A 26474-nucleotide genomic window follows, 5' to 3' on the forward strand; every position below is an offset into this window, starting at 1 on the left:
AAATTCATCCACAACCCAGCTAGCTGCTCATCCCAACAAAACTCTTAAAAGAAATGGCCAAAAAAGAAAATTGTCATCTCTTCCTTTAAAGGAAACTGTAAAACCGCTGAGTCCCTAGATGCATGAAGAAACCCGTCCATTTCCATTGATATCATGTCATATTGTTTAGATACAACTGCCCAAGAACTAGGAAAAAATAACTTGCCCATTCTCCATTTTGTTTTATATTCTTATTCAAACCACTGTTTTCAAAGAAATAATCTGCTATCTTGATGTCCTGGGTTTGGCCAGGACAAGGTTAATTTTCACCAGAATCCAGGAAGGGACACAGCAGAGCGGGCTGACCCAACCTGGCCAAACAGAGCAGGGTATTCCATACCATGTGCCGTCATGCCGGGTTCTGGCTGAGGGGAGCTGGGCGGTGGGAACCCTTGCTGCTCGGGAGCACGTGGCGGGCAGCGGCTCTGTTCTGCTGTTTTGTTTTGTGTATTCCCCTTATCTGTATCGCTGCTGTTACTATTCCCTTTGTTTGCTGTTCTGTTAAACTGCCCTTATCCCGACCCACCAGTTTCTGCCTGTTTCTTTCCATTCTCCTCCGCACCCAGGCGGGGGGAGGGGCGGCCGCATGGTACTTCTGTTGCTGGATGCAGCCAAACCATAACATTAAATTTGGCACCCAAGCATGGGTGGGAATAACGGCAGGGCTGAGCAGCGTGTGTTAAAACAGCTTTCTAAGATTTTGTTATATGCATTAATTTTGTTAGTTAAATAGTCGCCGGCAAAAATGTTTCTGTCTTTGATCAAATGGCTGTGGTATTTGAACCCATACCTGCTCTACGTGTTCCCTGTGGTGATGTTCATCATCGCTGGGAAAAGGATCAGGATTATGATTTTGATGTACTGTACGATATCAACTTATGACATGATAACATCACTGTGCATGAAATTAGGCTTGTATTTGCATGCGGCACTGCGGTCATTTCCGTACCTCGGATCCTATCTTATAGAATTTGTTAATAATCAAATCCACTCTGTGGGGAAAACCGGAGGGGATGCTTTCCCCCACTCTTTCACCTCCCCTCTCTCCTTCAGGCTGGTCCTAGCAGCTTTTGAGAATTTCAAGTACCCGTGGGATGCTCAGGCCAGCACACTCCTATTGTTATGCCTCCTGAATGGGTTGCAGGTTCTGTTTAGGGTTAAACAAGTCGTTAAGAACATCATGCAGAGACCTGTCCCGGGGCTGGATAGCTATGAGTGGCTGGGTGTGTGGGACAGCATGGGCAAGTACCTAGGGGGCAGTGGGCACCCCCCCATGTTTTTGAAACTCACCCTTGAGCAAGTGCAGAATCCTGACAAACTAGTAAAATATCTGCAAAAAGTGTGCTGCCACCCTGGGAACTCCAGAGAGACACAAATCACCGGAACATGCTGAGGTCTGGCCCATGCCTACCAAGCCCTTTTCAACCTGATTCAGTGCTCTAAAGGGGAAAGGGGGGGAAACGAAGCGGCAGGCACTGCGACTGGCGCTGCCCCTCCAGCCAGCCCTGCAGCCCCTCCAGCCCAGCAGGCAGTCACAGCCCCTCTGACTGGCACCACCACTACCACTGCCACTGCCACAATCACGGGGGCTGCCCTGGTTTCCCTGGCGGGCACGGCAGCTGCTCCAGCCCCAGCTCTGGCAGCAGGAATCGTGGCTGAGCCCAATGACCAACCTGTGCCAGTAGCAGTCGCCCCTGTAAAACTAAAGAAAGACGCAAAGAAATTAGATGGGTCTCGGACAGATGACAATGAGCCAGGGTCATCTCAGGAGATAGAGACAGAGATCATTACCCGGTCCCTGTCCCTGAGTGAGCTGCAAGACATGCAGAAAGATTTCAGCCGCCACCCAGGCGAGCACATTGTCACCTGGCTGCTGCGGTGCTGGGATAACGGGGCCAACAGCTTGGAATTAGAGGGCAAGGAAGCCAAGCAGCTGGGATCCCTGGCCAGGGATGGCGGCATTGACAAGGCCATTGGGAAAAAGGAACAAGTCCTCAGCCTCTGGAGGAGACTTCTGTCAGGCGTGAGGGAGAGGCACCCCTTCAGTGAGGATTTTGTATGTTATCCTGGCAAGTGGACCAATATGGAAAGGGGTATTCAGTACTTGAGGGAATTAGCTATGCGGGAGCTGGTCTGCTATGACCCAGACGATGAGCAGGTACCCACAGACCCAGATGAACTCCAGTGCACACGACACATGTGGAGGAAGTTTGTGCGGAGCGCACCATCCTCATATGCCAACTCACTGGCAACAGTAGACTGGAAAGGTAAGGAGGCACCAACAGTGGATGAGGTGGCTGTCCGACTCCGGCAATATGAGGAAAGTCTCTCTTCCTCCCTTGTCTCAGCTGTGAATAAATTGTCCCAGAAGGTCCAGCAACTTGAAGAGAGCATGTCCTACTCCCCACCTGTACGGACCAGTGTCTCAGCCATTAGGGGCAAGCGTTCCTCTGCTCAGGAGAGGGGATACAGAGGCTATACACCCCGGGGCACCCTGTGGTTTTACCTGCATGACCACGGAGAGGACATGAGGAAGTGGGATGGAAAACCCACCTCAAGTCTAGAGGCACGAGTGCGTGAGTTGCGAGGTAAAACAATCACAAAAGGGGATTCTGCTAGGAAAAATGCTGCTCCAGTTTCCAGCAGCCAGCTCTCCAGACCAGGGGGATGGTTTGATCTTGATTCTGATCCTCTTGAAGGGACCTCCCAGTCATTCTTACAGCAGATGAGCAGCAAATTCTCTGACCAGGATTAGAGGGGCCCTGCCTCCAGCCAGGTGGAGGAAAGGGACAACCGCATTTATTGGTCAGTGTGGATTCGATGGCCTGGCACGTCAGATCCGCAAGAGTATAAAGCTCTAGTGGACACTGGTGCACAGTGTACTTCAATGCCATCAGATTTCAAAGGGTCAGAGTCCATTTGTATTTCTGCAGTGACAGGGGGGGCCCAAGAGCTGACTGTATTGGAGGCTGAAGTGAGCCTCACTGGGCAGGAGTGGCAGAAGCACCCCATTGTAACTGGCCCCGAGGCTCCGTGCATCCTTGGGATAGACTATCTTAGGAGAGGGTATTTCAAGGACCCAAGGGGGTATCGGTGGGCTTTTGGTATAGCTGCTTTGGAGATGGAAGAAATTAAACAGCTGTCCATTTTGCCTGGTCTCTCGGAGGATCCTTCCGTTGTGGGGTTGCTGAGGGTTGAAGAACAACAGGTTCCAATCGCGACCACAACGGTGCACCGGCGACAGTATAGCACTGACCAAGACTCCCTTATCCCCATTCATCAGCTGATCCGCCAGCTGGAGAGTCAAGGAGTGACCAGTAAAACTCGCTCACCCTTTAATAGTCCCATATGGCCAGTGAGAAAATCTACTGGAGAGTGGAGACTGACAATAGACTACCGTGGCCTGAATGAAGTCACACCACCGCTGAGTGCTGCCGTGCCATACATGCTAGAACTTCAATATCAGCTGGAGTCAAAGGCAGCCAAGTGGTATGCCACAATTGACATCGCTAATGCATTCTTTTCCATCCCTTTGGCAGCAGAGTGCAGGCCACAGTTTGCTTTCACCTGGAGGGGCATCCAGTACACCTGGAATCGACTGCCCCAAGGGTGGAAACACAGTCCCACCATTTGCCATGGACTAATCCAGACTGCACTGGAAAAGGCTGAAGCTCCAGGACGTCTGCAGTACATCGATGACATCATTGTATGGGGTGACACAGCGGAGGAAGTAAGGGGAAGGAGGAAGGAAGCGGAGAAAATAGTTCAGATCCTTCTGAAAGCCGGTTTCGTCATTAAGCGAAGTCAAGTCAAGGGACCTGCGCAAGAGATCCAGTTTTTGGGGATAAAATGGCAGGATGGGCGCCGTCAAATCCCAATGGATGTCATCAACAAAACAGCAGCTATGTCTCCACCAACCAGCAAAAAGGAAGCACAAGCCTTCTTAGGTGTTGTGGGTTTTTGGAGGATGCACATCCCAAATTACAGCCAGATTGTAAGCCCTCTGTACCACGTGACCCGGAAGAAGAATGATTTTGAATGGGGCCCTGAGCAACGACAGGCATTTGAACAGATTAAACGGGAGATAGTTCATGCCGTAGCCCTTGGTCCAGTCCGGTCAGGGCAAGATGTTAAAAACGTGCTCTACACTGCAGCTGGGGAGAATGGCCCAACCTGGAGTCTCTGGCAGAAAGCACCAGGGGAGACTCGAGGTCGACCCCCGGGGTTTTGGAGCCGGGGATACAAAGGATCCGAGGCCCGCTATACTCCCACTGAAAAAGAGATTCTGGCAGCATATGAAGGCATTCGAGCTGCTTCAGAAGTGGTCGGCACTGAAGCACAGCTCCTCCTAGCACCACGACTGCCGGTCCTGGGCTGGATGTTCAAAGAGAGGGTCCCCTCTACGCATTGTGCCACTGATGTTACGTGGAGTAAGTGAGTCGTGCTGATCACCCAGCGCGCCCGAATGGGAAACCCCAGTCGCCCAGGAATTCTGGAGGTAATCACGGACTGGCCAGAAGGCAAAGATTTTGGAGCATCACCAGAGGAGGAGGTGACACATGCTGAAGAGGCCCCACTGTATAACAAGCTGCCACAAAATGAGAAACAGTATGCCCTGTTCATGGATGGCTCCTGTCGTATTGTGGGGAAGCAGTGGAGGTGGAAGGCTGCTGTATGGAGCCCTACACGACAAGTCGCGGAAACTGCAGAAGGAGAAGGTGAGTCGAGCCAGTCTGCAGAGGTGAAAGCCATCCAGCTGGCTTTAGACATTGCCAGTCGAGAGAAGTGGCCAGTGCTCTATCTTTACACCGACTCTTGGATGGTGGCCAATGCCTTGTGGGGGTGGCTGCAGCAATGGAAGAAGAACAACTGGCAGCGCAGAGGCAAACCTATCTGGGCTGCCCCATTGTGGCAAGATATTGCTGCCCGGCTAGAGCAGCTGGTTGTAAAAGTCCGTCACATGGACGCCCACGTCCCTAAGAGTCGGGCCACTCAAGAACATCAAAACAACCACCAGGTGGATCAGGCTGCCAAGATTGAAGTGGCTCAGGTGGATCTGGACTGGCAACATCAGGGTGAACTCTTTATAGCTCAGTGGGCCCATGACACCTCGGGCCACCAAGGAAGAGACGCGACATACAGATGGGCTTGTGACTGAGGGGTGGACTTGACCATGGACACCATCGCACAGGTTATCCATGAATGTGAGACATGCACTGCAATCAACCAAGCCAAGCAGGTAAAGCCTCAGTGGTAAGGAGGACGATGGCTAAAATGTAAGTATGGGGAGGCTTGGCAGATTGACTACATCACACTGCCACAAACCCGCCAAGGCAAGTGCTATATGCTCACAATGGTGGAGGCCACCACCGGATGGCTGGAAACCTACCCTATGCCCCATGCCATCGCCCGGAATACCATCCTGGGCCTGGAAAAACAAGTCCTGTGGCGACATGGCACTCCCGAAAGAACTGAGTCGGACAACGGGACCCACTTTCATAACAGCCTCATAGACACCTGGGCCAAAGAGCACGGTATCGAGTGGGTGTATCACATCCCCTACCATGCACCAGCCTCTGGAAAGATCGAACGGTACAATGGGCTGCTAAAAACCACTTTGAGAGCAATGGGGGGTGGGACTTTCAAAACCTGGGATACTCGTTTAGCAAAGGCGACCTGGTTGGTGAACACCAGAGGATCCACCAATCGGACTGGTCCTGCCCAATCAAAACCTCAGCACCCTGTAGAAGGGGATAAACTCCTCGTAGTGCACATGCGGAACATGTTAGGGAAGACAGCCTGGGTTAGTCCTGCCTCGGGCAAAGGCAAGCCCGTCCGTGGGACTGCATTTGCTCAAGGACCTGGGTGCACCTGGTGGGTAATGCAGAAGGATGGGGAAGTCCGATGTGTACCTCATGGGGATTTGATTTTGGGTGAGAACAGTCCATAAATAAATTGTATAAAGTTAATTGTTAAATAACCCTGTCACTGTTTGTTATCACTAGTACAATCCTTGTATGTTATACCAGTAGTATCATAGTAAGAATCGCCCAGATTAAAGAAGGATGGACTTTTTTGATGAAACCTAGCAGAGCACAACGATGACGGGACTGGACCTGGTTTTCAACAACTGGCATCCAGCAACTTCATCAAGGTTGACATCTCCAACCTGCAGACTGTGGGCACAGGCCACACCAGATACATCAGCTGTGAGCTCCGGATGCAGCAAGTAACCACCCATCACCACACATCACCTCTCCTGCCATGGAAGACCGTTACTACAGATGGAGCCCAAAGTCATGGATTAAATGAACTCAACAGACACTTTGGAGTGACGATCCATAGACTAAGGGAATGATATCTGGACACAGGAGAAGTGGTAGTGATCAGTTGGAAAATGGGTGACCTAGGCATGACGTACATGGTATAGAATAAGGGGTGGACAATGTCCTGGGTTTGGCCAGGACAGGGTTAATTTTCACCAGAATCCAGGAAGGGGCACAGCTGGGTCGTCATGCTGGGTTCTGGTTGGGGGGGGAGCTGGGTGGTGGGAACTCTTTCGTGGCTTGGGAGTGCGCAGCGGTTCTGCTGCTTTGTTTTGTGTATTCCGCTTATCTGTATCGTTGTTGTTCCTGTTCCCTTTGTTTGCTGTTCTGTTAAACTGCCCTTATCCCGATCCACCAGTTTCTGCCCGTTTCTTCCCACTCTCCTCCGCACCCCAGCGGGGGGGAGGGGCGGCCACGTGGCTCTTTTGTTGCTGGCCACAGCCAAACTATAACACTTGACTTCGGAGTTTAGCTATGTTAACACATAACACTGCCTGGGAAAAACAGTACACTTCTTTCCACTGTTGTGTGAATAACTATCGCAAAAGAATAATGTCCCCAACTCAGTAAAACAATTAAGCATGTGGGTAAGCCTAGCCCTGCCTGGTACAGCAATCAACCCTACATTCACTCAGGGTTTAACTACAGCTTGGATAGCTGAGAGTTTTCATTGTGAGAGAGCTTTACAGTGATGATAATATTATCATACAATTCGCATGCATAATTTGTCTGCCCTGAGTATAAATAATGAGTCTGCCTTACTTCAGCACCCACCCTTAAATAAAGATTTCAATTCAAGCCCCACAGTTTCAGATACATATGATGTACTATATTCGATTACACTTCTTTATGTATGAATTCAAATCATGATCCTAAAAGCCTTCAGTAGTTTTCACGTACAAATAGAATATACATGAATAAGTGCTGGCAAAAGTAAAGTTTAAACCCATGATTCCTTGGTGCAGGGGATGGAAGGGGAAAGTCAAGCATGAAGTCCTAAGCACACAAAAAGACCGACACAAAACTTTATACACCATGTAAACTTGCCTGAGTGCCATCATCTTTGGCTCTTTTTATAATATTCTGACGTCCATCCACCCAGTAGATCAAGTTGTCTAAGGGATCATAATCAATAGCCTTGACATTCCTTAGACCATGCATAGGCAGGATGATGTCTGGACTTTGTTGATCATCTGGTATCATCCGGCTGATTGCAGATTTCTGGCTAAACAACAGGAAGCTGGCAGGGGCTGAAACAAACCAAAACAGAATGTGTAAGAAAATGCAACTCACACGATCAAAAATACACCCACACAGAAGACAAAGAATATTCAGCACAAAATCGCAGAGAGACAGTTATATTCACAATGAAAACTAAGGTGATTCATAACTGGAGATTTTTGCTATTAAGTTGAAAATGTTTCTTTGTGTACTTCTGGAGGGTACACCCTCACCCAGAAAGTATTCCCTTTTAATATTATAAAATAACTATGTTCCCCATGTGGAACTGTGACACCAGTGACATTGGACAATACACAGTCACAGGTTTTCCTGTATTATCATAGAATCATTTAGATTGGAAAAGACCTTTAACCTAAACTACCATTTTAGGTTCAACCATTAACCTAAAACTACCAAGTCCACCAATAAACCATGTCCCTAAGTGCCACATCTACAGGTCTTCTAAATACCTCCAGGGATGGTGACTCAACCACTTCCCTGGGCAGCCTGTTCCAGTGCTTGATAACCCTTTCAGCGAAGAAACTTTTCCTAATACCCAATCTAAACCTCCCATGATGCAACTTGAGGCCATTTGCTCTTGTCCTATCACTTGTTGCTTGGGAGAAGAGACTGACATCCACCTCACTACAACCTCCTTTCAGGTAGTTGTTGAGAGCAATAAAGTCTCCCTTGAGCCTCCTTTACTCCAGGACTAAACAACCCCAGTTCCCTCAGCCGCTCCTTGTAGGACTTGTTCTCTAGCTCCTTCACTGGCCTCATTGCTCTTCTCTGGACACACTCCAGCACCTCAATGTCCTTCTTGTAGTGAGGAGCCCAAATCTGAACACAGTACTCGAGGTGCAGCCTCACCAGTGCCAAGTACAGGGGCATGACACTTCTCTACTCTTGCTGGCCACACTATTCCTGATACAAGCCAGGATGTTGTTTGCCTTCTTGGCCACCTGGGCACGCCGCTGGCTCATGTTCAGCCGGCACCCCCAGGTCCTTTTCTGCTGGGCAGCTTTCCAGCCACTCCTCCCCAAGCCTGTAGCACTGCATGGGGTTGTTGGGACTGAAGCGCAGGACCCGGCCCTTGGCCTTGTTGAACCTCATACAGTTGACCTCAGCCCATCAATCCAGTGTGTCCAGATCTCTCTGTAGAGCCTTCCTAAACTCAAGCGGATCAGCAGTCCTGCCCAGCTTGTTGTTGTCTGCATACTTACTGAGGGTGTACTTGATCCTTTCATCCCCGCATTGACAAAGATATCAAACAGAACTGGCCTCAGTACTGAGTCCTGGGGAACACCACTTGTGACCAGCCGCCAACTGGATTTAACTCCATTCACCTCAGCTCTTTGGGCCCAGTCATCCAGCCAGTTTTTCACCCAGTGAAGAGTGCACCCATCCAAGCCACAAGCAGCCAGCTTCCCCAGAACACCATGGGAGATGGTGTCTAAGGCTTTACTAAAGTCCAGGTAAGCAACATCCACAGCCTTTCCCTCGTGCACTAAGCAGGTCATATTGTCATAGAAAGAGATCAGGTTAGTCAAGCACGACCCGCTTTTCACAAACTCATCCTCTCGTACAGTTAAAATTTCGTTATATGCTACTGTGCCAGGATGCCTGAAGCTTTGGGTTTTGGTGTTTTTTGTTGTTTTTTTTTAAGTCAACAGTCGATTTTCTATCCATCTGCTGTTTTTACTAGAAATTTAAATTCTTACTGGATAACCAGTGAACTGGCAGGCTCATACTACCACATGCAGGGGGAAAACAAACTTATATGAATTTCCAGTGCATGTTGGGCAGACTGCTTAGGAAGCTGTTTTATAGGATGTTATTTTTGCTGACTTTATTAACACTTAAAAGACATTTTCTGTTTATAATTTCCACCAACCTACACATTTAGGTAAGGACTGGGAAAGCTTCAATCACACAGTTGAATCACCTAGAAAGCACTTCTAGCAAAACAAGAAACACTAGACTTGACAGTGCTGTTATTTCTAAGATTTGAAATACAAATCTTCAGCCCTAATTCATGTCACAAAACCAGATATAAAACTCTATACTGCGTCCTCATATTTAAAAATCACCATTAAAGCCAGAACCTTTGAAATGAACTTGTGATATTCCTTCCCATTCCATACTGAAAGGGATCACAAGCATCTGGGACCCACAAGCACTGAAGAATATAGTAGCAAACAAAAAGGCTTACAACTACAGTTCCTGCTGTTGGGATCCAAGGTATAATGAGCAGCACAGCCACACCTAAATCCATTTGGTATGGCAAGGCACAAGTGACCACAATGGCCATTATTTTGCACACAATCATTCAAGCCATCCTGACGTGAAGAATGGAAGACTAATATATCCATCACAAAATCCAGCTGGCCCTGAATAAGTGTCCTGTTCTTCCCACTGGTCTTGTCTGCTCTTTCTATGCTGTGAAGATTCCAGTCAGTCCAGTAGATGTAGTCACTGTATTGGGTTAATCCGAATGGATGAGGTAGATCATCTGCTATAATTTCTCGTTCTTGTCCTGCAAAAATAAGGACAATCAACAAAAGGACAATTCCCAATGATAGAGGGGACTGTAAGAAACGTGAAACTGTAACAAAAAAGCCTTAATATTTTTTAGTTTTTAGTAGTCTTTAGTACTGTAACTTGTATTTCTGCATGCATAGTGATCTAACGATGTAACTGTTACACTAATCCCTGTTTTCTCATTAAGGAATGTAGTGGAAGGACATGGGCACAAGCTATCACTTAGTCGTTAGACAAAATAATTAAATGAAACAGAAGTGGTCTTGGTTCTCAGCAAATAATTGGGATTATTGTGGGACAAAAGAGACTCCTAAACAATTCTACTCCAGACAGCTCGGCCTTGGGAGGGCAAATGCGTCAAGCTACAGAGATAAGGAGGCTCCAAGAGAGCAACAAGACTAGAGCCAAATAACCTGAAGGACATGATATACGTGATCCTAGAACTGAGTTTGCGCAGAAACAAATGTCAATCAGTGAACAGCGTGATAAGGAGAATGGGCCTTCATCTTGGGACCCCCGAAGACCACCCAAAGATGCTAACAGACATGCGTGAAAGATATTTACATATGCTAATTAGTTCCTAGAAATATAATGAATATTTACATGTGTGATTGTATTTAACCTGAAGCAACACGGTGGCTGGTGTGCACGTCTGGAGAAGAAATCCCCCGTGTGCCCGGCGCCGCAATAAAGAATACTTGCTTAACAGTATACATTCTACTGTTAGGTTTTTCCTACCAGATCTTCAAATCACCAAGTCATGAAATGAAGAGCATGACTGGCATCAAGAAAATTTTTTTCTTCCTTTTTTAAGATAAAACCTCATTTCCCAAGTCAGCATCATGGGATTCATTACTAAGCAGTATCTGCTCAAGAGGTAACCTAAACACTTGCATTCAAAAACCTTATCCTGATACCCTCTTGCCTATAGAGCAATTTGAAACTGTGCCAGTGTATTGTCATTTAAATAAATACTCCTCTATATGTCTCATGCTTATCATCCCAAATAGATATTGGAAAACATATTCACGAATACTATCAGCTCCAGGAATCACTTAGGCCAATAAAAACCCCAGTTAATACACACGAAAGCAACAACACAGAACAAACTTGAGATTCACAGAGAAACAGCTATGAGAAATTATAGTGTTTCACTCAAGAAACACAGATCTTTTGCAGTGTAATTTAACATACAGCTACCCCAAGAGATTAGGAAACCATTTATTTGTCAGAAATCCCAAAACTCCTACATTCAGTGGCTCAGTTAGCAACATTCACAACAGATCTAACACCTTCTAAAGCATTAGATAGCTTCTGCCAGAGATGAACTAATAAAGCAGATAAAAGTCTTACTGTAAATCACTTTCCCAAACATTTTCAAGCATAAACCTCTATGAATCCCTGCCTTCTTACTCTACATCAAGTGAAGATGTAGCCTTCATCAGCATCATCTCCTTCTGCCGCAAACAAACGTCCAATGCTAGATTCTACAGAATACCTGTTTTTTGTTCTCTTGCCCTACTTTCCATCTTGCCCTCTCCCATTTAGCCAAGACAGTAGAATGAATGAAAAACCCGAAAATGAGAACATGAAGCCTTTTCCCTATAAAACACCTGCACTACATATAGCGACAACCTTCCCAATGACTTTTAGGCATCTAAAGTGTCCAAGTTAGGGGCACAGATATCCTGCACACTCTCAGGTAGTTCTTGGAGCAATTCTGGTCCACAGTGATGAATTCAAGGGACAGACTCTTCTGAAGGAAGCAGATAAGCTGTCTAATTGAATTTTGATAGCCAGTAATTGGAGGAAAATCTCCCAAAAGAGTGATTTCTTCCTGTGGGGTAATGTTAACAATGCCCGAGATTAATCTGGGACAGCATTCTTTCACCCATGCACTCAAGAATGCTTTATTCATTGCTTGTGGGGTAGACATTTCTATCAGCAACACTTGTTCAGATCTCTCCTGGCAAGGAGACCAGCACTGCATAATGTAGGCCAAGTCTAATAACACTTTTTTAACCAATGAGCCCACTTGCTGAAAGTCTACCCGAGTCTTTATAACCTGCTAACTAAAATGCTATAACTACCTGCTAACATACAACTTTGTTAGCTTCAGCACTCATCCTTCTGCTTTCTCACCACAAATAAACGTTAACAGTAGGTTCAGATTTAGAACCAGTTTAATTTAGCACAGATGACTGTGTTTCTTCTCAATGCCACAATCAGTTTCTAGCTCAAGCTTGCCTCCAGCTACTTTGTTTCTCTAAGTTGAAGCTTAGCGAGAGCTTTGACAGAACATGAACTCCAGATGGAAAAAAACCAACTCTAGATACAGAAACAATCTCACTGCAATTTCTAAACAGTAACATCCATTCAGTAGTTGTCAACCCAAAGCAACAAATACAAGCAATGCAAAATCAGTGACAGCCTCAGAATCCAAACTGCATCGCTCAGTAGAGTCTCTATACTCTGAAGATATGGACACACAATAACACCTTACTCCTCACTCTAATGGTAGCTTTTCACAGATTTAAAAAAAAAAAAGTTGCAGAGAAATGACATGTCATCAATCAGAGCACTGCTGTAACAATCCTGTACGATTTTGCTTAAATACCATACGTTCTGCCACATAAACTTTGATTTTTACAATGGAATCCCAGAGACACTAATTCCCATCTCACAAAGGCCTCTCCTTGGAAATGGAACAGGGATAGGATGTCAGGTCAGGAACTTCTGGATTCTATTTCTGATCCTATCACTGATTCACTGTGTGGCATTTGGAAACTTATATAAATTGTTTTCTCAAAAAGGAATTCATATCTGCCTCATCTTAAACCTTAAAGACCATGTAATAGTCACTAAACATCTGGACAATACAAAAACTCTGTGTCAGCTGCAGGAAACTAAACTCTCTTCCTTTATCCAGTTACTTATCATGTCAATATCAATGTGAAAATTATTTAAATCTCAGCACATGTCCTGGTTTTGGCTGGGATAGAGTTAATTTTCCTCCCAGTAACTGATGTGTTTTGGATTTAGTATGGGAAGAATATTGATAACACTGAAGTTTTCAGTTGTTGCTAAGAAATCAAGGACATTTTCCCGTTTCCCATTCTCAGCTAATGAGCAGGCGAGCAGGAGCTGGGCGGGAGCATAGCCAGGCAGACACCCAAGCTGACCAATGCAAATATTCCACACCATGGACGTCATGCTCAGTTTATGAATGGGGGTTGGCCCAGGGGAGGAAGCTATTGGCTCCTCACATTTCTGTGAGTTTGAATCCTCTCTTGTCTGGGAGTTTGAACTTTTCCAGGAGTTTGTGTTTTTTCAGGAGTTTTGTGAAATTCACAGACATTCATGAGTTTGGCATTCTGCAATTACTGCTCAGGGACTGTCTGTGAATCGGTCATTAGGTGATGAGAAAGTTGTATTGCATAGTGTTTGTTTTGCATATTCATTATTATTATCATTAATATTATTAGTAGTACCAGTGTTTTCCTTTGTTGTCTTATTAAACTGTCTTTATCTCAACCCATGAGTTTCCCCTTTTGTCCATTTCTCTTCCCCATCCCACTGAGGGGTAAGGAGAGGGGTGAGCGAGCGGCTGTCTAGTGCTTAGTTGCCAGTTGCTGGGTTAAACTATGACAGCACGCCCCTTGTATGTATAAACAAAATTCCAATGGAACATATGAGAATGTGTAAAGTTGTGTACAAAACATGTTAGGACACACCACAGAAGGAGCTGCAAAACCTTTCAGACTGCAGGAAATGCAAGCAGTATTTTGGTCTTGGTTTTGAACTAATACAACTAGTCTGACGCTGGAAACAGAGATAATAATTCAACAGAAAATTAGTGTCCAGATTGAAAAGTCATGGGTGGTTTACAGTTAACCTATACATTGTCCTCAGTTTGAGAAACTCAGAAGTCATCTCTGCTTTGGTAAAACACATCCAGTTTCATACCAATACAGAGAAATTACATCATATCTCACCATCTTTATAAATCATTGTATGGTTATTAATTTATGAAACTCTTTTTTATCTCCTTAAACATTTAACTCTCCATTTCCTCTCATAACAAAAATACACACATAGATTTAATATCAATTATATTATTCCAATTTCATATTACTCATTTGCTTTACTACGGTCAGCACACATTTCTGTACTGGCTGGTGTAATATAACACTAGATTACCTAGCATATTTGATGACTCAATCATGCTTGTGTCTAAGTCAGTCCAATATAGCCTTTGATCCGCATAATCAATAGTGAGATCATTGGCACGACCCACTTTATCCACCAAAGTGATGCTGTTTGTTCCATCCATATATGCTCGAACAATCCTAGGTTTACCTCCCCATTCAGTCCAGTACATGTATCTGCAATGAGAAGTGGAACAAAAAAGAGTACTTCAGGTAGGTAAGATTGTGTTTAGCTGCATGCTTCAATTTTTCTAAATTTATTTTCAGTTCTTTTAAAAAAAAAGATGTGGTTATGTGCAGTATTAGAGCACTCCTTTTTTAGACAAAGGCAGAAAAATATGATTGACAATTCTTAATTCTGCATTGTAACCCATAAGGTTGTGCAGCGTTTAGCGTCTTTTCAAAGACCCTGAAGAAATGGAGCTATATAAACTGCCAATTAACTTGTCACGTACAAGAATATGCACACAAATCTTTGAAAAACAAAACCGTCCCTTACCCTTTGGTAGGATCAAGAGCCAGCGACCTTGGATTGTCCAAGTCCTTCCACACAAGGACCTGCCTATACTGTCCATCTAGGCGGGCTACTTCAATGCGATTGGTTCCAGTATCTGCCCAGTAGAGGTTCTTTCCCATCCAGTCTACAGCCATTCCCTCAGGATAATCTAGCCCAAACTCAATCACATGTTCAACGGAGCTCCCATTCATGAAAGCTCGGCTTATGGTCTAGAAAACAATTGTGTAAAAATATTACAGCATTTATTGATACCCCACTGTAATAAAAAGAAGCAATTATTATGAAGTTTAGAAAGAAATTAGTAAAAAAAAATCAGCCAGTGTTACATTTTTAAAATAACATTGTTGTCAGACAAGATCTTCACAGGACAAAAAAATCTGAATTTTCAGGAAGCTAGTGGTTTCTGATGACCAGTCCAAGACACCTTTAAAAGGATATGATTTTCAGAAAGCACTATATATCTGCAGATTCCTCCTTCCTCCTCCTCCCTCTCTTCTATTTGTACACAAATAGGGGTGGGGTTTTCTTTATCACTTAATTCGCTGTAATAAGTCTCAGAAACACATGTCAATTCAGAGAAATCTGAATTAAATTGTTTCTCACGATCAGTCACCTAAAGCAAGTTTGCTGATCCCATCCACATTTTAGTTATCTACACTCAACAAAACAAGTCATAGGGCAAGGACTGTGTACATATAAATAAGCCACTCCTAACAAGGAGCACTGAAACAACCCCCATGTAAATAACTGGTAACTTCCAGGACCAACGTACAATTACCCACCCTTGTTATCAACACTAAGCAATCATTCTACATGCCTGCTAATATTTCAGCTATTAATTTCTTAATAATTAGATAAATTAATTTATCAGGTTAAGAAACTTTTTATATTTTTAAAGGTAAATGTCAAAACCAGAAATCAAGTAGTATGTTTTTACAGGTATAACCCACACCTCAGAAAAAGTATAATCCCTTTTTGAAAACGAGTCCTCATATAGCCAGAGGCAGGAGGAGATCAGGGAAGTGGTGGTCACCAAAGGAAAGGGAGATGACTATGGGCTCTGAAGTTACACTGCCTGCTGCTAAGCTGCAGGAGGTGGGTGGACAGGAGGAATGAAAACCCAGATGTGTTGAAAGACGCTGATACATATGTGGAAAAACAGTAAGCTAGATAATTCAGGAGGCCACAAACAAGTAAAATGTTTTCCAGTTCTGCATAGAGCGAGACATAGCTCCAGCTCTCCATGTGCTTGCGTGAGATTTATTTATTTAGTAACTGTGTCTGCAGTACGCCGGTTTTTTACATTGGCACTGTTCCCGAAAGAAAGGTATCCACACCACAAATAGCGCTGCTAATGCTGAAGCACAACCCTCATTAGTCTTCACAGATAGGTGACGGAAACTGCAGGTGCCCTGCAGTCACTGAAAGTGAGCTTTTCCCTATTATGGCTTAGGCACACTGGCAAGGAAACTTTGATTGCTCTTGGAAAACCTATTAAGAGGCTAATCAGAGGAATTCAGTTCCAGTGAAGTGAATCTGTCGTTTTCTACCATTACTTCATTCACTTCAAAAAGCAAAGTAACGCTGATGAACAGCACAACACTCACTTTAGCATACAACTGGATGTGAACCAAACATACCACAGGAAATGTCAAACTCCTGGTGAACAGACTGAGATAGAACTGGGGGCAGGTGGAGACTTAAGACAGTGTGGAGGGGACTGCACAAGTTCCCTAGCCTTTTCTGTGCCAAGCTGGAGCCACAGACTAGCAGCAACCAATCCAAAGTTCACTTGCCAAACATTAATACGGAGTAAGATTGCCTTCTAAGTCAAAACTGGGAGAGGATAGAAAGCTCAGGGGGTTGCCAAGCTCAATGTTTAAATTACTATGTGACATGAAAACAACTTTTCTACATTAGATACATATATGGATGCAACACATGCAGCATCCAAGACTCAGGGATTTGGTATGAGCAGACACCACTTTGGATTTTTATTTGAAGAAGGAAGATGCCTGTCACCCAACTGTGCATTCAACAATGCAACTGTCCTTATCTCCAAGAATCTCCTTGGATGCAATTCAATGACAACATTAGCAACTGGACAACAGATCATGTAACAGAGACCTTTGTTAGATCAAAGTAACTTCTCTGTGGCTTTATATTCAGGGAATTCACACATCAGTAATACCTTCAAACTAACATCAGTCCAATAGATTCTGTTATCAGAGACATCAAAATCCAGAGCAGATGCTTCCTTGACTCCAGTAAGAGGAATAGCAACATCATTGTTATTGGTTTCAAGGGAAATCCTATGAATTGCTGCTCTGCTTGTGAAAACTAAGAAGGCTTCAGGAATGATGCAAGTCTTCAAGTCACTCAACAGCTCAAGGCCAATGGGACAGGCACACCTGGTCTCCTGGGGTGTAAAGAAACACAGATGGCTGCAACCTCCGTTGTTCTCTGCACATGAATTAGTTCCTTAAAAAAAACCCAAAACAAAACAGATATTGGTCTATTGTGGAGGTAATGGGGAAAGGGGAGGGGGGAAGCTGAGCAGAAATGCAATGTAATTATAATTTTTCAAAATACGTTAAGACTATAGGTTGTCAACAGGGGATTCTCAAAAAAACTATTCAAAACTCTTTCCTTCTACCCAAGGATTGAGGTCCTATCCCTCCTACAGCACAAGTAACAGCTACAAACATATCCTTCTAGTTTCCCTAAAGATTAAATTCCTTCACCACAGGCAGGTCATTACATACATGTTCAGCTCGGTTATTTTTGGCCAAGTACCCCATCTTTGTGTCTCTTTGAAGTCACCAATTTTACAAATGTTCAATGATACAAAACAGTGAGAAAGGAGATAAATAATTGCAGTTCTTTCCCAGCTGTTTAATTTAAAGCTGGAAGATTCATTAGCAGAAGCCGCTCCAACAAGATCACCACTGTCTCACACTTATCTTTTCGTGTGCACAACCATGACCAGATCGGGAGGGAATGTGGAGTGGAAAGTAAGAAAGGTGATGAGTGCCTTTCTCTATCTGCTGGAACGAAGGATTTAGGTATTTAAAGACTGTGCCACAAAAAAAATATCTCCAAGATCAGTCTCAACCTGTTTTCTTTCAATTTTCCCTTTTTAACGCATACATATTTCAGACTGATGTTGTAACTTGCAGCTTGAGGACTTTATTATCCTTCAAGTAAAGCTTCTTGAAATACTGGAAATCCATGTACTGGTAGAGTGTAATTTGACAATGTACTTTATGTAATTTTGTTGCAACTATTCTGAATAATCTTAATAGTTGACCAATGAATCAATTTACTGCTATGCCCAGACTCCAGTGTTCCAGGTAGTAGACAGATCCATGATGAACACACACCTCTCACAAGTTACTACTGAAGCCAGGAGGTCCTGGGACATACTTCTCTGCAGAATGCTAGCAGAGGACCTAAAACACTGGCTGTACCTTTCAGCAGATGCAGTGGAAGAACATGCAGGTTCAGCTGCTGATCCCATACTAAGGGCAAGATTTAACTGTTAGGATTTAAGTACAATTTACATTTTAAAGTTACATATTTAAGTGCCATGTGATTTCAGGTAATGCTGTAATGGCCGCTAACTCTGCCTATAGCACCTGACACAGTAAAAATTATTCTGCTAACTGAACATCACTGGGACTTTGTACTGGAAGAAAAGAGCAATTCTGTGAGCACCAGAAGTAATGATTCCTATAGATTGGGGTAGAAATAAAAATCCTCTCACAAAAATTCAAAGAGTGTAGTGGAAGCTGTGGAAGACTTTTGTCAAATGTCACTAAAAACTGGAATCCCATACTTCTTTTGCCACACTGCTTTTTCCAAACATTACAAACAATAGGTGCAGTTTTCCTTTAAAATGATTCAAACATATGAGGCCACAGTTCTCATTATAAGCAACTGACAGCTGCTTAATGAAAGCAAGCCCACCTAGAAACTACTATAGATTCATCCTACGATTGTTCATGCTCACCTAACACTTTGGTGACACTTGTTGCTTTAAGGCCCATCAAATCTGGCAGCTGATCAATAATGATGTCTCTGCTAGCCTTTATCTTGTGAACTCTTTCAATGCTTCGTCTCTGCCAGTCAGTCCAGTAGATGTAATCTCCCAGCAGCGTGAACCCAAATATATGTGGAAGCTTATCTTCTAGGAGGATTTTCCTCATTGTTCCATCAACATTTATGACCTGTGGGATGCGTGAGAAAAAAGGAAAAAACAATCTTTTCTAAGGCAGGTACAATTAAAATGGCAGTATCAATCATAGTTTGACAACTCCCCTATTTTTGCACAAGAACCTCCTGAAATTCACAGCATGCTTCTTTCAAAAGAACATACCTCTAGGTTAGCTGAAAGAGAAATATGTTGGAATGACACGACTGAAAGTGGCTTATTTCACCCTTCTTCATTAAAAAACCTAAGCAGCATGAATCTAACTTGCATCAGTTCAAACCTGCAAAGACCACTGCAAAGGGAGTGTTTTTTGGGATGGGACTGAGGTTCAGGAGATTTTTAATCTCCATTCATGTCTTGGTCTCACTACTGAACTCTCATCCCAGAAACAAGGGATTGCTGGAGTGACCTTCAGAACTCAGTTATGGGGAACAGAGGCCATTAAAATGCTCTCAAGGCACAACTAGGCCAAGCGGAATCTGCACTTTCTGAAAATTCATTTTTTAGTGTAAAATAATTAAGTTTTTCTCACTCTTGTGATAAGCAACGTATTTAAGATGTGGAATAAGTATTGACTTCTAAATTTGTATTCCTAAAAATGTAGAGAAAGCAAAATAGTATTGGACATGGGATAAGCCCCACAAACGTATATATATGCTATTGGTTAACTATTTCATAACCAGTTACTACAATAATCTCATGCTACCTCACTTTGCTTGGCATTAGGAAAGAGATCCATATAGTCTGATCCTGACCAATAATCATTGGGCAAGATAGGAAATTAAAATGTCCACATATAATTTCCCATGCCACATGCCAAAAGTCACCTCCGCACAAGCTGCAATAAACTTTTCAGTCATCCAGACATCTCTTAGCCATGGCCAAGAGTGTATATTTATAAGACCCAGACAAAATATTTAACTGACAAATCCCCAAGATTCCTCCCCATCCCACTTCATGCAATTGTAACTACAATATTTTAAGGTGCTACCTGAAAATTTATACTTGAGCAGCATCAAGTTCAGTATCACATTAAAACCAAAATGAAAGACCACAACTTAAGACAATTTATTTTCCAGCGTGATTCAATCAAATCTCCATTTGTTGTTAGTAATGCTTCACAAGTGGACAACTGTTCTGCGTTAATTTAGGATACTATGGCTTGTGATTGAGGTTTTAAATAGTCTCCTCTTTACTACTATTTGGAAATTATTTGTTTATTCAGACTCAAAATACTAAACCTGTATCTTGTAGGTGATTACGTTGCCTTCACTGTGCAACGCTTCTATTTTCTTGTGATTTAAAACACCTATGGTAATTTCAACACTGTATTCCTCTGACTTTTAAAATGCTAAGTGCTTAAGCAATATTAAATAAAAATTATAATAATATAATTTATAATATTAAACCATTAAATGCCTAACAATATTGTGGACAGTCAGAAACAACCATCAGTTTTACCACAATTTAATACAGATATTATAAAACAGTAAGTTGTAAGGCTCTGTCCACACATGGAAAGCAGAAGAAGCACCTACAATTTCCTTTTTTTAACATGACCAATGACAATCACCACATCTTACTAAATTACCATGTGAATTTCAGTATGTTCACACACACTCATAGTAGATATCCAAATAAATTTAAAAATGATGTCTCCACTTTGGAACCTTACGATACTTTACAAATTTGCGAAAAACACATGCATTTCCTATGCAACAGGTAATTTATCCCTTAAAGAAACACAAACATGGTCACCAATTTTACCACATGAATTTTATCTGGAAATAATTGTTAAATGCTAGCACAATGTATTGGGTTTGTGTGGCAAGATTTTGGTAGTGGGGGGGGGGCTACAGTGGTGGCTTCTGTGAGAAGCTGTTAGAAGCTTCCCTATGTCTGATAAAGCCAATGCCAGCCAGCTCCAAGGACCCGCTGCTGGCCAAGGCCGAGCCCATCAGCGATGGTGGCCATGCCTCTGTGACAACATAGTTAAGAAGGGGGAAAACCTGATCAACTGCAGCTAAAAAGAGGAGTGAGAATGTGAGAGAGAAACAACTCTGCAGACACCAAGGTCAGTGAAGAGGAGTGGGAGGAGGTGCTCCAGGCGCTGGAGCAGAGATTCCCCTGCAGCCCATGATGAAGACCATGGTGAGGCATGCTGTCCCCCTGCAGCCCACGGAGGACCCCACACTGGAGCAGGTGGATGCCTAAAGGAGGCTGTGACCCCGTGGGGAGCTGGCGCTGGAGCAGGTTTGCTGGCAGGGCTTGTGACCCCATGGGCGGCCCACACTGGAGCAGATCATGAAGAACCTGCGGGAGATCATGAGCAGCCTGCGGGAAGGACTCACGTTGGAGAAGTTTGTGGAGAACTGTCTCCCATGGGAGAGACCCCACACTGGAGCAGGGGAAGAGTGTGAGGAGGAAGGAGCAGTATAAGCAATGTGTGATGAACTAACTGCAATCCCCATTCCCTGCTCCTCTGTACAGCTTGCAGGGAGGAGGTAGAGAAAACTGGGAGTAAAGCTGAGCCCAAAAAGAAGGGATGGGTGGGGGGAAGGTGTTTTAAGATTTAGTTTTATTTCCCATTAACCTACTCTGATTCGATTGGTGATAAATTAAAATGGGGATTGATCTCTCCCTGTCCTTATCTTGACCCATGAGCCTTTCGTTATTTTTTCTCTCCCTTGTCCAGCTGAGGAAAGGGAGTGATAAAACGGCTTTTGTGGGCACCTGGTGTCCAGGCAAGGTCAACTCACCACACATGGGACACACATTAGATCTTCCAGCCACAACCAGCAGTGAGCAGTCAAGTACTGCATCCTGTATTTACCTATGCTATACACAAAAATCATCACTGTAACTCAGTCTGTCTTGCAATGCTAGAGTATAGATGTCTTCAACCACAGAGCAAAACAACTTCATGAGAACTTTAAGACTACCTAGCAGCTTATGTGAATTTGAACACATGCTACGATGTAAATCGCTGGATTCCTTCCAGACAAAAAGCCTCCTGCTGGAGACAGTTAAAAATAACACTGGCATTCCTGAAAACTAAGTTTGAGGGGAGTTTTGTGTCAGCCCATCAACCTACAATTCTTCTACTGCTTGATGAAGTAGCAGAGACTGAAGACTGATGTCTTTTTATTTTGTTAAGCTAAACAGAGTACATTTTATAAAAAAGGCTGTATCTGTGGTTAAAAGCCAAATGGTTCTGCAATTATCTCATTACATCACGTCCAGGCAAACCCCCAAATCTCTCTTATTTAAAGCAGTATCAATCCTACCGGCAATACTGCAGGTTCAAAAGTTCATCATACATACTCAGGTGCTGGAGCCAAACTGGTCCTACACTAAGTAAACAAGACACCATTTCCTTTACAGAAATGCATCAGTAAGATGACGATCAATCTACCACATTTCCAACTACTTTTACAGATATGTAAACATCAAATATTTGAATATATTCAAATATATTCAGACACTAGAGCTGCTGACTAAAATACACCAGACAAAGATTGGATCCAAGGATGCAGAAACACATATTATTTAAATCCATAATCCATGTGCATCTGTGGATGTTGCAGATGACACCAAGCTGTTGAACTTTATGAACCTCATGAAGTTCAACAAGGCCAAGTGCACCTGAGTCAGGGCAATCTGCAGTATCAGTACAGACTGGGGGATGAAGGGACTGAGAGCAGCCCTGCAGACAAGGACTTCGGAATACTAATTGATGAAAAATTGGACATGAGCTGGCAATACGCACTTGCAGCCAATCATAATCACTTGAAGCCAATCATATCCTGGGCAGCATAAGAAGCAGCGTAGCCAGCAGTGGAGGGAAGTGATTCTCCCTCTCTGTGCTGCTCTCGTGAGACCCTACCTGGAGTCCTGTGTCCAGCTCTGGAGTCCCCAGTACAAGACAGACATGGACCTGTTAGAGCAGGTCCAGAGGGCCGCAAAAATGATCAGAGAGCTGGAAGATTTCTGCTATGAAGAAAGGGTTGTTCAGCATGGAGAAGAGAAGGCTCTGGGGAGACCTTATTGCAGCATTCCCACATTAATATGACTGTTCAAGCATAGTGGGAATGGAGATCCAAAATGTGGAATCAGACAGCAATAAAATGCTTAATGGCTTACATTTTGGCTAAGAAGGCAATGTAATAAGTGTTTGCTCTTTCTCTCCCAAATATCCCTCCCCCTAGTCCTGTGGGAAGAACACCTACAAATCCAAGCAGGCTTCCCTTGGATGCAGAAGGGCAGCTCTGACTTGGAGGACTTTTCTGTGCCATGGATAATTGAGTCCTCTTAGTGGTAGCCAATTCATCACAACAGGCAGGAAATGCCAACTAACCATTAGACTATCTTCTAGTAGCAGCCAGGGCAAAGCTTGAACAGTGAGCGCTCACATGCAGTTCAAAATAGGTACATTTACATAGTCTTTACTTCAAATTTTGCTGCCATCTGTCTTCCCAGATATTCACATCTGCTCTTGCATATTAACTGAAACCACGAGGATGCAAAATAAAAATCTACAAACAGGCCTCACAATATGGCCAAAAGAATAGCTCATTTCACTAAAATAGCACAGCTAATAAAATACCATATTAACTCATCACTTAATATCTGAAATGGTGTGTAGCCTGCTGACTGCAGCCAAAGGGAAACTGTTAAGGTGCATTCTTTGTGATTTAGCACAAAAAGACTAGAACAGGCTTTTTTCTACTCAGGGTCTTCGTCCTCTTTCTATAACTGATAAATGGATCTCAACTTGGGTCAAAGGTTAAATGCAACACTAAATCTGCTGTGCTTTCCGTATGAAACACTGAAAGCCCCCCTTGAACAGAGACATACACTAAAAGCCCTGATCAGTCTTCAGACTTCACTGACAAATCTCCTAATGAGGCATCACCAAGCTCAGCAAAAATCTGTCGTGGGCAAAATGAAATCAACTTCAAATGCCTTAATGAACTGAGCTACACAAAAAACATGGTAAGGTGATAAGGTGTGATTTTTTTTTTTAGATGCTGCAGCAGAGTATGCAAAACAAGTATTTCCAAATATAACACTCAAAAGCTCTTGGGTCTTTGAAGAAGATTAAAGTAAAACAATGCAATTAAATTCTACACATCAATGTGATCCATGTAGTCAAGTTATATTTCAAGTGCATTTGTGAAAAACAACTACAGAGCACACACATAGGACGTCTTTTGACAGAACAATAAAGAGAACTCAGACACCTTGCTCCTGTATTTAATTCATTAAGATAAAAAAAAATTTATTCAATTGCTACGGACAAAGCTGTAGTCCAATGGAAACTTAATTCTTGGGCTGAGCTAAATCTCTATGTAAGCAGTAAGGAGACACAGCAGGTTGGCAACGGTAAAATCACACGATTGCCATATTATGAGGAGACCTGTGTTCTGGTCTTGTGGGTCTATGACTCTCCTCTTGTGGTTCTATTCCTCTTCCCCTGTGGAAAAGGAGAGCTACACTTTCTTTTGCTGTGATGGTGACTGAGCCCTGGCACATGTTGCTCAAGGAGGTTGAGGTCTCCATCTTTGGAGACACTCAAAAGACATAGTTACAGTCCTGGGCAACTGTCTCTAGGTGGCCCTGCTTGAGCAGGGAGGTTTGGACCAGAGGACCTCCAGAGATCTCTTCCAATCCTAACCATTCCGTGATTCTATGAATGGCTTCTAACAGTTCTCACCAGAAGACTCTAAAAAGGCCTCTCAAGTGAACAATGCCCAGTCTTCTTCGGCTGGAGAAAGAACTTGTGAGACAATTCATGTAGGTGGCAGTCAACAGGGAAAGAAAAAGACAAATAAAAATGGAAAGAAGTGGAAAACTCCAGAAGCCTGCCCCAAAAAGAGAAGAGTGAAGCAGTTGTGAAGTTGCTTATTTAATACACTTCAGGGAAATTTTACCTTCTGTAAATACTTTTACATTCTGAAATGTTTACCATCATGAGTTAAGTTTAAATGCGCATGCGACAACTCTGAAATTTAGATAACATCCATTATGAAAACAATATGCCTTTTCAACTTCTAGTTATCTATTCTGGGAAAGGTGAAGACAAATTTAAACTTTTTACAATAATATTTTTTAAATGCACTGATCTTAATTTTTCTCACTTCTCTCCTGACTTCCCTTTTCTTCACATGGATTTGAATAGTCCTGTAAGATCTTTACCCTCCCCATCCCAAATCCAAACATCTTCCAAACTCTATAGACAGGTAAAAGTCTGTGGAAACAGCACATCATGTAAGTATTTACTATGTCGTACTCCTGTTGATGAAATTGGGACTGCAACCATATTTATAACCTATACGTACAACATGAAGGAAAGATGAAAAAAAGAACAAAAATAAAATAATGAGCTTGATATGAGAAAAAAATTGTGGTAAACTTTTGAGTCCAAAAAACAAATCAGCAATTTCGGTAGCTAGCTTTGACTTAAAAAGTCAAATGTATGTCAAGAATAACAGATACACTTGATCTTGAGGTAGAAAGTGGCACTAGTGCTGGTCAATCTTTTGAAATAAAACACTTTCCTCCTGTCCAGCATTACCATGCTAATATTAACTTGCAACGAAATAGAAATTAAGCTAAATGTAGTGTATACTACTCCTAATTTTCTCCTTTTTGTTTGCTTACACAAATATAGGTGGCTTTAAATTTTTTTTTTAAATCATCTTTTACCTTACAGACGAGAGGTCTGCAAATGATTGAGAAACACTCGTCGAGTCATGACCCCCTCTTGTGGTCTTTCCACCTCTGTTTTACACACAATGCTAGGTCTCATGCAGTCAACCTCTGTCCATGAGGATTAAACTAAGATTAAACTAGAAGTGATTTGTCCAGCATAGTGGGACCTCTGGCTCAGAAGTCAGCTTCTTAGTCTTGTCTTGGAGAATCGTAACATTTTAATTTTCTTAACCACACCACAGTGCAATTATCAGAAGCCACTTGTAGCTCTTCACATCCTCTTCATACTGTCATAGGCATGTACAGCGCTTCAGAGAGTCAAATGATGAACCCTTTATGCTCTGTCACCAGAAGTGTCACATATGGAAGTTTCATTGGAAGTCAAAGGTTAAAAGAATAGACCCTAAATTAGTTGACATGTCCATCTATTCATGGCACCACACTTAGAAGAGTGGATGCTTTTATGCTAATTTAATAATAGATTAATGAAGTCTCACTTACCTCCCTTAGTTGTTCCTCAGAAATGGAATCAAAGTTCTCTCATCGAACAAATATTTCTATCAGAGGAAGACAGATGAAATACTAATCCAATACAAATACAACAGCAAGCAGCAAGCATACAATGCCTCCTTGGAGGAAGGCAATGAAAAGTCTAAGTACTCCTGTATGCATCTACAAATATCCATTCAGTTCCT

General features: G+C 43.1%; 1 protein-coding gene across 5 annotated transcripts in view; it reads right to left on the reverse strand.

The window, feature by feature from the left end:
* The window catches only part of LRP5 (LDL receptor related protein 5), a 192271-nt gene that overhangs the window by 32063 nt on the left and 133734 nt on the right, over positions 1-26474 (reverse strand). For all 5 annotated transcript variants that reach the window (XM_075425033.1, XM_075425034.1, XM_075425032.1 and 2 more), the window contains exons 8-13: positions 18865-19081; positions 17044-17333; positions 14835-15061; positions 14328-14512; positions 9799-10122; positions 7413-7615 (exon numbers count right to left, since the gene is read on the reverse strand). In XM_075425033.1, the coding sequence (XP_075281148.1) occupies positions 7413-7615; positions 9799-10122; positions 14328-14512; positions 14835-15061; positions 17044-17333; positions 18865-19081 (1446 nt within the window). The remainder of the gene's footprint in view (positions 1-7412; positions 7616-9798; positions 10123-14327; positions 14513-14834; positions 15062-17043; positions 17334-18864; positions 19082-26474) is intronic.

Source organism: Opisthocomus hoazin, chromosome 7, assembly GCF_030867145.1.
Source record: "Opisthocomus hoazin isolate bOpiHoa1 chromosome 7, bOpiHoa1.hap1, whole genome shotgun sequence".
NCBI lineage: Eukaryota > Metazoa > Chordata > Aves > Opisthocomiformes > Opisthocomidae > Opisthocomus > Opisthocomus hoazin.